Source organism: Oratosquilla oratoria, chromosome 10 (assembly GCF_046742065.1).
Source record: "Oratosquilla oratoria isolate Oo_2021 chromosome 10, ASM4674206v1, whole genome shotgun sequence".
NCBI lineage: Eukaryota > Metazoa > Arthropoda > Malacostraca > Stomatopoda > Squillidae > Oratosquilla > Oratosquilla oratoria.
Window position 1 is genome coordinate 43,627,635 of NC_134786.1, and position 12,036 is coordinate 43,639,670.

Sequence of the window (12,036 nt, forward strand, 5' to 3'; positions counted from 1 at the left end):
CAGGAGGTGCCAAGATGGGAGGGTGGAGGGGAGTGGAATATGTAGTGATTTCTATGACTTTTTCTTTTTGGCAAAAAAAAACCCCCCCCATGTAAGGAGGAAAAAGCTATTGGTATAATTATGTAAAAAAAAGATGTTTTGGAAAGAGGAGTCAAGTCAAGTAGAGAAGAAAAGGTAAAAGGTGCAGATGGAGAGATGATAATGGAAGAGAAGGTAGTAAAGGGAAGATGGGCAGAGTATTTTAGGGAGTTGCTAAATGTGAAGGAGGATAGGGAGGGAAAGATAGTTGCAGTGGGAAGTGCTAAGAAAATGACTGTGATGAGTGAGGAAAATGGAGGAGAAATAAGGATGAAGTGAAGGCAGTTGTTAAGATGATGAGAGCAGGTAAGGCACCTGGTCTGGATGGATGCCATGCAAAATGTCTAAAAAAAGGAGGTACAGTTATGGTGGACTGGCTGGTGAGGTTATTTAATGTTTGCTGGAGAAAGGGTAGGGTGCTGAAGGACTGGAGTAGTGCCTGTATAGTTCTACTTTACAAGGGAAAAGGGGACAAGTGTGAGTGTATTAGTTTCTGAGGGATCAGTTTGTTGAGTGTAGTTGGGAAGGCTTATAGGAAGATCTTGATTGTGAGGATTAGGAGAGGAACAGAGGGAGTAATTGGTGAAGAACAGTGTGGATTTAGGACAGGTAGAGGTTGTGTAGATCAGATTTTTGTGGCAAGAGAGATATGTGAGAAAGCTATAGGAAAAGTTAAGGATGTTTTTTGGGCTTTTATGGGATCTGGAAAAGGGTTATGACAGGGTAGATAGGAAGGCACTGTTGGAGGTGGAGGTTTTGCAGATATACAGAATACGAGGAAAGCTTCTAGGAGCTGTCAAGAAAGTTGAAGATAAATGTGGGTAAAGATAAGGTGATGAGATGTACAAGGGGTGAAAGTGGCAGCAGACTGGAAGTGAGCATTAAGGGAGAGCAACTGGAGGAAGTGGATAGTTTTAGATACTTGGGTGTGAATGTTGCAGGAAAGGGTGTTGTGGAGGTGGAGGTAGAATGTAGATTGAGAAGCGATTAAAAAGTGTAATGAGGAATAGACATTTGGGAATGGATGCTAAGAGGAGATTGTATGGAGTGATTGTGGCAACAGCACTGTTTGGGGCAGAAACATGGAACATAAGAGAGGAATAGAGAAGGAGTTTGAATGTGTTTGAGATGAGGTGTCTGAGAAGTATGATAGGGGTTACTAGGCTGGATAGAGTGAGAAATGAGGAAGTGAGGAGAACAGGGGTGGTAAGGGAGTTGGGAGATAGGGTTGATGAAAGAGTATTAGGATGGTTTGGACACATGGAAAGGATGAGTGAAGAAAGACTAGTAAAAGGTATGGAAGGCAGATATGGAGGGAGTGAACGTGAGGGGGTGACCTAGGATGAGGTGGATGGATGGGGTGACCTAGGATGAGGTGGATGGATGGGGTGAAAGGGGCTTTGGGGAAGAGGGGAATGTCTGTTGAGAACGGACAGGAGAGGACAGAAGATAGGGGTGAATGGAGAATGGTTGTATATGGATGATGCTATGATGTATGAGGTGGAATGGGTGGGGGGATGGTGGGTAAGGTAGTATGTGTGAGAAAAATTTGACGCAGCCCGAAGGGATTTCTCCCTGTCTTCTCCTTTTCTGCATAAGGGGATGGAGAGGGGTGTTGCCGATTTGGTGAAGCGGCCTTGCCATTATTTCTAAGGTCTACAACCCAATCAAATAATTCTTTTTCAAGACTTTGGTATGGAGATACTGAAAACCTTGCTGCTCTCTTGGATTTCGGCATTTCTTTAATCTCATCTTCATGTTTTCTCCATCCCCTCATTACCTTTTCTGAAACCCCAAACTCCCTTTCTGCAGATCTGTTTCCATGTTCTGCATAATCCACCACTTTCAGCTTAAAACCTACGTCATAACTCTCTCTCTTACTGGTACTCATGATTAGGGTTTGCAGTTATTAGGCCTAAAAATCTGTGCGCTCTACCATAGATCTAACAGTATGGTAGGCCTAATGAAAGTTTACAAAAATAATTTTTTTTATTATGAAAATCATAAATTTATTTAAGTTACATTACGAGATGTTATGTTTTGCTACAAAAACATAATTTGCACACATATCATAGAAACGCAGTCACAAGTGAAACGGGTGATGTACAGTAATGTACAGTAAACAAAGGGTCAAAGTAGCATTGCTTATAAACACTATAAAACATACGAAAGTGTTGGAAAAGGGAATATTTTATGATTTATTGTAATTGATATATGATTTTCTAGCAGCGATAGTTCAGTTTAAAGCAGCAAGTTGGTAGGAACCTTTGATATATATATTTTATGCATACAAAAGGCTTGAAAAACTTTCTGATGCATATTGTAAGAACACCACTGAAATTCCATGTCATTGTCACATTGAAATTGCCAATTGTTGTGACTTCAGTGACAGTAGTGTTGCCCCTCATTAGTGTCGAGTGGATAGGTCTCACCCCTGATTTTGGCAAAATATTTAGTTTAAAAAAGTGCGACCTGTACATGAGTATATACGGTATTTACTTAAAAAGCTGTAACAAGTGAAATGTTGTACTAATAAAGGCTCCATCCTTGCATGGTGTTTATTTTGATAGACTTGTCTGCAACTGCCACTTTCATACACACATGTTGGTTGAACATGATATTTTTGTCATTTACACATAATCAATGTTGCTACTTTTGATCAATTTTAGAAGGGTGCTAGAACTGGTTTGTGATTTGAAAGGAGTGTGAATAAGGAAAAAGGTTAAGAACCACTGAACTAAGATGTGTAGAAAGCAGTGAGTGGTGGATGAGAATGGGTGTGTGCCTTGTCTAGCTATCTCACTAATATGAGGGAAGAGGACCTTGGTATATGTACAGTGCTCAACAAGGAAGTACAAATGGTTAGCGAGAATGAGTGAGAATGAATGAGCCATAAATCAATAAACAAAAGCTCACTTTGTACCTCTAAAACTTTGATAGGTGGCCTTTACGTGCAATGATCTCACGAAGGCAGTTTGGAATGGAAGTGGCGTACTTGGCAAGATGTGCAGGGGTTATACTAGCCCAGGATTGGCAAATGGCTGCCTCGAGCTTGGGCACAGAGCTCGTATCTTTACCCTGCAGGTCTTGTTTAATGTGGTTCCACAGGTTTTCTATTGGGTTTATGTCAGGACTATTGCCTGGCCAGTCTGCTATGTATGGTATATGACAGTCTTTAAGCCACTGAGTAATAATACGAGCAGTGTGGGCTGGGGTGTGATCTTCTTGAAAGATGTTAGCACCTGAGCTATTGAAAGAATCCTCCAGGTGGTCATTTAAGAGTTCATAATAAACATATTGGTTCACTTTTACATTTTTCGGTAGTAGCATACAACAAGGCTCCCAAGTCCTCTTCCACTAAAACTTCCCCATACCATGAGAAAATCAGGGTGTTTCACTGTTTGTTGAACGTACTGGGGGTCAAGAGGGTTGCTACCTGCATGCTGTTACACGTTTCCACCCCAATTGCCAGTCACAGTAAAGGTGGACTCATTGGTCCAGAGAATATCCAGCCACTTGTCATCATCCCACTGAAGATATTTCTTGCAAAACTCAACCCTACGACGCCTCTGGTTTAGAGTGAGAAGAGGCTTCTTCACCTGGCGGTGGCTTCTGTACCCAAGGTCGTGAATGCAGGGGCTAACTGTTCGCACACTAACCTCCCCAAAGAGCCCTGGGTTACTTTCTTTTATTTTTCTGGCGGTAACATGTGGATTATGCTCTGTCTCTTGATAACATTAGTAGCATGAGGGGATGTCATTTTGGGGTACTTTTTCCTTGGTTTGTAACCGGGTGTGTCACAGCCACCTTCCTTCTTAAAAATTGCAACCCACTTGCACACAGACGTCTTGCCAACCCCAACCTGCTCTATTGTTTCCTTTGTTTGGTGATCAGATTTATGTAAAGCTATTATCTGGGTTATTGTCTCTTGTGATAAATACTTGTTCTTGCCCATATTAAGGCTAGAAAGCACCTCTGTCTGCAGAAAACACTGACCGCCTAGGTGGTGTCAGAACACTCACGGAACAAAAAGCCTCCCCACGAAGGCTAAGAGGCAACTGAGGGATGATTGATAGCATGCGTCATAAACCCTACCCTTAGCTCCGTCCTCTTGTCCGTTCACACTTCCTTGTCCATATCATTTACCCCCCTGGAGGATTCTTTTAATAGCTCAGGTGCTAACATCTTTCAACAAGATCATGCCCCAGCCCACACTGCTCGTAATGTTACTCAGTGGCTTAAAGACTGTCATATACCTTACATAGCAGACTGGCCAGGCAATAGTCCTGACATAAACCCAATAGAAAACCTGTGGAACCACATTAAACAAGACCTGCAGGGTAAAGATACGAGCTCTGTGCCCAAGCTCGAGGCAGCCATTTGCCAATCCTGGGCTAGTATAACCCCTGCACATCTTGCCAAGTACGCCACTTCCATTCCAAACTGCCTTCGTGAGATCATTGCACATAAAGGCCACCCATCAAAGTACAGGAGTCCCTCAAATAACGGGGATTCGAATAACACAGATTCAATCATATGCGGATTTTATTTCAAAACCATCTCAAATGTAGAGACCCGTTTTAAAATTCGCGCCGAGTCGGGCACGCATATGCACACACGCGGCAACATCGCAAACATTTGTGGTGACTGCTTTCTATTTTACCATATACTCAAACAAGGGTGTGGGGTGAGGGGATAGCCGTGGGTGGCTGCCTGCGGTTATGTGTCAACCTCCGGGTACTGATTCAGGAGGGAGGGAGGGGAGGAGAGGGGGTGGTAGGGGGGTAGCCAACAAGCTTTAGCTTGTCGCTTCCACCACCTGCGGCGTGCTGTCGTGAAATTTTACCGCCCTAACCTATTGAAGTGTAATGTTTCTTTTGTTTGGAACACAACTAATAAGTCTGATAATGACTGCACTTGTCATGTCTTAATTTCTCTCATGAGGTTCTTGTTGTTACTGGCAGTGGTGGTTTGGGAGATCAAAAACAGACATATACACGCTTACACACGTGTAGACACGCACACGTAGACACGTGTTAGACAACCAGTGTATGTTGTGAATGCGCGTGCGTGTACACACAAATACGAACACAGACACACGCACATACATGCTTACTTGTACATGTGAACACAGACACATACATGCACGCATGCACACACACACACATGCCACACACACATACATACGCCACATACACACACATATACATATGCCACATACACACACATATACATATGCCACATACACACACACACGTGTATACGCCACATACACACACATATGTATATACGCCACATACACATATGCATATACGCCACATACACACACATGTATATACGCACAAACACATACATACGCCACATACATACACCACATACACGTGTGCATACACACATACGCACACACACACACACACGCACACATACACATACATACGGTTCTCGGTACTTAATATGGAAAGTCAGCATACGCGGATTTGGTCATACGTGGTAATTTCAGGAACCTAACCCCCGCATTATTTGAGGGACTCCTGTATTAGAGGTACGAAGTGAAATTTTGTTTATTGATTTATGACTCATTCATTCTCATCACTCATTCTCGCTAACCGTTCGTACTTCCTTGTCGAGCACTGTATATAGATGTTTGTCTTGAGAGGAGCAAAATTTTTCAAGTTTTGTACAAAACATGTTTATTTCTCCCAGTCTTCTCTTTTACTGCATGAAGGGATGGAGAGGGGGGTTGCCAATTAAATGAAGTGGCCTTGCTGTGGATGTGCTGCATCTTGCTGCATTGCTTCTGACTCAGGGCAATGGGTGAGATGCAGGGATAACCCATCATTCTGGAGGAGCCAAGAAAAGAGGAAAGGAGGGAGGGGTGATGAATGGGAGTGGAGTGTGTGGGCATGAAATGGGTAGGAGTGGATTTATGCCTTTTGACTTTGGCTGCTTACCTTGTAAGGGGGAAAAAGCCTTTGGTATATGTATGTACAAAACATGTTTCACAATGTTCTTATTCTAATGTAACCTCGCTGGCTGAGCAGCAAGGTTACAGACCTTGTTTGTATATATATATTTTTTTATTATTATTATTTAATTTTCCTTTTCAGGATTTGACAGGCCAGATGTTCACCTTTCTTCTGGAACTCTGGAGATCACAGACAGAATCATTTCTTGCTGCTAGTGGAAACAACAACGATGTTATGGTAAAGAGTTTGGAACGATCCCACCTAGCACTCAAGGTTCTCCGCAAACTGGTCATACATGGATTTAAGAAGCCACATCAATGTACAGATGTTGTGCTCTTTCTGGAGTCCATATTTGACAGGATCAAGGTCTTGCTGACATTCCGCAAGCAGCATGAAAGTGATGATCACGTTAAAGTGATGAGTGAGAAGTATGTGATGCTACTTATGAAGGTGCTAATGGACATGCTGGAGAACTTCCCCTTTGCCTATCTAAAATTCATCAAACCCAGTCTAGATCTTACCACATTTTATGTCTTCACTCCAGCAGGGGATGGCTTGCTCTTTGAGCGGTTTATTGTTCAGTGTCTAAACTTGATCAAGGCTATTCTACTTTGTCCAGAGTACAAGCCATGCAAGGTTATAGAGGAGACCAAGGAACCAGAAACTGTTGAGGCTTACAAAATAAAGACAGAGTTTTTTACCGACTCAGTCCTAGCTGGCATGTGTCATAAACTCATATCCCATTACTTTCTACTTACACAAGAAGATCTTGATGTTTGGGATTCTGACCCAGAAGGGTTTTGTATGGAGGTGGAAGGTGGAGAATCTTGGAAATACAGTCTTCGGCCATGCACGGAGACCTTGTTTGTATCCCTGTTCCATGAGTACAGGACTGCCCTCACTCCAGTGTTAATGGAGATGGTTAGATCTTCCCATAAACCAGTAGAACCATCAGACTATGCTGGTATTCTCCAAAAGGATGCTGTGTATAATGCCGTTGGTCTGGCTGCCTTTGAATTGTTTGATGACATAGATTTTGACCAATGGTTCACCTCTTCACTCATTCAGGAGCTGAACGAGAAGAGCTCCAACTACCGCATCATAAGGAGACGAGTGATTTGGTTGATTGGCCAGTGGAGCAGTGTTAAGTTTTCTCCTGAATACAGGCCTACACTCTATGAAGCTTGCATTCACCTTCTGGATGCCAATGAAGACTTTGTAGTAAGGTTGAGTGCTGCGATGACCCTGAAGCATTCTGTGGATGACTTTGAGTTTGATCCATCACAGTTCATGCCATACTTGCCCACCATCTTTGGACTGCTTTTCAACTTGCTCAAAGAAGCCCATGAATGTGATACCAAAATGCAGGTAAGGTATACTATGGGATTGTATATTGTCTTTTAAGATATTGAGTCTAGAAATAGGGGCCTGGGTAAGGTGTTGGTCTGCCAGATCTAATTTCAGATTTGTGAATTTATTTAAACCCTTCGCTACCGACCCGTCAACCTTACATAAACAAACGTTTCAAACCGTCCCACGAATGGCTGGAGCCTTATGTTTGTAAACAGACACTTGCCACCATGTGGGTAGAAATAACTCAGAAACCAAGGCCTTGAGAGCCCTCAATATACACAGCTTATAACTGTGACACGTGCATGTCACGAGGAGCACGCTCGGTTCCTGGCGGGTGCACTCAGCCGTGACACACAGGTGTCACAAAACACACATCTGGTACTCAAGGGGTTAAGAAAAATAATTGAAACTTAATCTTTGTTGAAGGAGAAATAATAATAGGTTGATTGGCACAAGTTTACATTGTTAGATTTTAGATATACAACTTGAGATTGTCACATGTGAAAATACTACAGACTTGTTCTTTGTTTTTACAGGTACTTCATATAATGTCATTCATGATTGAAGTAGTTGGTGTGGGCATCCAACCCCATGCAGCCCCATTAGCCCAGTACCTGCCAGACCTGTGGAATGAGTCAGCAGATCACAATATGCTTCGGTGTGCTATTCTTACTACCCTAGTGCATATGGTCTGGGGACTAATGGTATGTAACCCTGTTTATTGTGTGTACTTCCATAATCTTGCATCTTGCTACCTTGCTTCTGACCCAGGGCAGTAGGTGGGATACAGGGATGACCATCCATGAGGAGCTAAGATAAGAGGGAGGAAAGGGTGGTGGAAGGGAGGGGAGTGGAATGGGTGGAAGTGGGTACATGCCTGTGACTTGGTCACCTCCCTTATTGGGGGAGAAAAGCTCTTTGTATATAGATAGACTTCCATACTAGCATTTGCTCAGGTTCAGCGTATGGTTGCTTAGTACATTATGGAAAGAAGCAAGATGCTTCTGTGCCCAGCCTACAAGAGGCTGCACTAGTGGAACCCTCAAATAGTGTGAAGGGGAAACCAACCTCTCTCTAGAGAGAAAATTGATTAAAAAATATGCTGCCAGAGAGGTCCACAAGCAAGATTAGACAACTTTATGGAGATGGAAATAGTAGGTAGTAATGGACATGGAACTGCCTAGTATAGGCTAATAAGAAGAACTTTTGTAACATTGAACGAGACCATGTTCAAGTCATTATACACTGCACTAGTCCGACCACATTTGGAATACGCTAATCAGGTATGGTGTCCATACAAGAAAAAGGAAATTGAGGCTGTAGAAGCAGTTCAAAGAAGAGCAACAAAGTTAGTCCCTAGCCTGAAGGATTTGCCTTACCCTGAACGATTGTGGAAATTAGACCTTCCTACACTATCATACCGTAGATCAAGAGGGGACATGATAGAAACCTTTAAAATTGTGAATAATTTATATGATAGTGAAGTGAGCAGGGGATTATTTATTGAACTTGCTGGTTCGGTGACTCGAGGACACACCAAGAGGATCTACAAGCAGCCCCCAAGATTGGACATCAGGAAATTCACTTTCTGCAGTCGTGTTGTGAACAACTGGAATAGTCTTCCTGATCATGTTGTGAATGCAAATTCAGTTGTGAGTTTTGAAAAGAGATTGGATAGTGTATGGAAACATCAAGATCAAATATTCGATTACACAGCTCAAATAAATAACAAACACCTAGACCACAGTGACCACTAGACCCCAGATGGCCTAAGTATTAGTTATTTAGAGCCGGAGTCACAGGCTCAATAGCCTCTTCCGGGACCCTTCTATGTCTATGTCTATGTTTATGTCTATGTACAAACATCAAGAATCCCCACCTCCCCAAAGATCTTTGGCCCCTTTTTTCTGGAGGCTGCATGTCTTATGTAAGAGAGACCAAGGGCAACAGATTGATTGGAAAGAAATAATGATTAGGCCTCACTTCCACCAAGAACTGCAACCCAGAGGGTCTGACACACTGTTTCCAGACTGGGACCAAGGTCTCTCTTTATTTGACCTGAGCAGTGGACTTGGGTGGAGATTATCCTTTATCCACAAGGAGCTAAGATAAAAGGGAAATGGATGATGGGTAGGAGTAGGTGCATACCTACCTCCCTGACAAAGGGGAAGAAGCCTATTAGTATATAGATGGATAGTGTCTGTGCATGAATATTTCAATTCTGTTTAGTTGGAGAATGGTATGCATTATTTTCCAGATCAAAACCATGTTACTAGTGGAGGCAAACATTTTATACCATTTTAATAAATTTTCAGAGGAGCAGTGAAAGCTTGCATGAGTTCCTGATCAGCATAATAAACATCTCCACGGATGTGCGAGAGGACTGCCATGTTTACCTACTGGAGGATGGATTGCAACTGTGGCTAACGACATTGGAGAACACAGCACAGGCTCATGATGCTCTCCTGAATTTGTATGCTAATATGCTTCCACTGCTCGAGATGTCTGTGGATAATCTTCGCCTGTGTTTGCAGATTACAATGGCCTATGTTCTTCTCTGCCCTCAGCAGTTTTTAGCAAAGTAAGCTCATGTGCTATTTTATTTGTTTTATTTTATTATAATTGTATTCAGGGATTGGTAGAAAAAATCAGCCCTGGAATATAATTGTATGTCTGAAGAACAAGGAAGGGAGAAGGTGGGGCTGGGGGAAATGGTTGTGTGTGGATGATATTTTGATGTAGATGGAAGGAATTCTCCCTGTCTTCTCTAATTTCCACATGAAGGGATGGAGAGGGGGGTTGATGTGTAAGTGAAGTGACTTGCTGTGGATCTGCTGTGTCATCCTGCATGGCTTCTCTCAGGCAGTGCACAGGAGGCAGGGATGAACCTTCATCCAAGAGGAGCTAAGATGAGAGGGAAATCAGGGTGGTGGATAGGAGTGGATGTCTGCCTTTAACTTGGCTACCTCCCTTATAAGGGGGAAGAAGCCATCATAGATAAACAGATTCAGGGATTGATGACATGTACCTTCATGAGATGGCCCTGCAAGAAGGACCTATCTGCCATCCAGCAATTATCAACTTCCTAACTTCCATTTGGAAGTATAACCCCAAGGGACTGATGATTAATCTTTGAACCAGGTGCAAGATCTCTCTCTGTCATAGTAATATATCCTCCATCTTTAAACACAAAAAGAACTGACAGCTAAGAGCTACTCCCCTCCCACTACTTAGATCAGGGGTTCTTAACCTTTTTTCTCCAATTCCCCACTTTTTAGTGAGCCAACTCTCCATCTCCCACCACAGCATCGGTGACAACAAGAAGACACCAGAAACAAACAAAAAGAAACAAAAACACATCAATAAAAAAAAAAAAAAGACAGTGGTTCTTCTGTCCGACCGGTCATTCCCCACTTGGCAACTCCGCCATTCCCCACCAGTGGGGAATTCCCCACAGGTTAAGAACCACTGACTTAGATGATGACTTGGGAAATGAGGGCAGAGTGGGTGGATATTATAACTTGGCCAAGCCTAATATAAAGGGGCAAAGGCCTTTTAACATATGTATGTATGTGCTGAGGAGAGCAGGAGTGGAAAAGGAGCTGGCAGATAGGGCTGATGAAAAATTATTGGAAATAATGAGTGAAGACAGATGAGCAAAAGAGGTGTGGAAGGCAGAGGTGGATTGAGTGAAGAGGGTTTGAACAAGAGGGGAATGTCTCTTGAGCAAAGAAAGGAGAAGGGATGGGATAGGGTTGAGTGGAGAATGTGTATGGATGATGTTTTGATGCAGTGCAAAGGGATTTTCTTCAAGTCTTCTCTTTTCTGTCAAGAAAGGGAAAAGGTGGGGATGGGGAGGAATGGGGAGTGGTTGTGTGTGGATGATATTTTGATGCAGCCTGAAGGGATTCCTTCCCATCTTCTCCAATTTCCATATTAGGGGACAGAGAAGGGAGGTCACTGTGCAAGTGAAATGGCCTTGCTGTAGATGTGCTGTGTTTTACTGTTTTGCTTTTGACCCAAGCAGTGGACAGGAGATGGATGACCCTTCATCCATGAGGAGCTAAGACGAAGTGGGGGTGCAGGGGTGGTGGGAAGGAGTGGGTGCCTTTAACTTGGTTACCTCTCTTTTAAGGAGGAAGAAGATCTTGGTGATGGATGGAAATGGAATTGGGTGTAGTGGGTGCATTCCTTGGCTGGCTACTTGCCTTATAAGGGGGAAGAAGCCTTATAGATAGATAACATATACATAGTATATTCTATATATGAATAGCTTTTTCCCCCATATAAGGGAGGTAGCCAAGTCAAAGGTACGTACCTACTCTCATCCATTCCACTCCCGTCCACAACACTTTCCCCACTCTCATCTTAACTCCTCATGGATGATGGGTCATCCCTGTATCCCACCCTGCCCTGGGTCAGAAATGATGTAGCAAGACACAGTACATCCACAGCAAGGCTGGTTCACTTAATTGGTGACCCCTCCCCCTCCTCATCTCCGTATATAGTGTAGATATGTAGTATAAAGATATAGATGTATACTTGACTACCCACCTTGTAAGGCGGAAGAGGCACTTTGGATATTGTATGAGATTATATTTTCATACTGTTGTTTATAAATCATGGTTGACAATTAGTC

The 12,036-nt window shown here is 43.0% G+C and overlaps 1 protein-coding gene across 1 annotated transcript in view; it reads left to right on the forward strand.

Annotated features, from left to right (window-relative positions):
- The window catches only part of Impbeta11 (importin beta11), a 57,973-nt gene that overhangs the window by 28,274 nt on the left and 17,663 nt on the right, over positions 1–12,036 (forward strand). Inside the window, exons 4-6 of the mRNA XM_076191740.1 lie at positions 6,186–7,412; positions 7,934–8,101; positions 9,713–9,978. Of these exons, the coding sequence (XP_076047855.1) occupies positions 6,186–7,412; positions 7,934–8,101; positions 9,713–9,978 (1,661 nt within the window). The remainder of the gene's footprint in view (positions 1–6,185; positions 7,413–7,933; positions 8,102–9,712; positions 9,979–12,036) is intronic.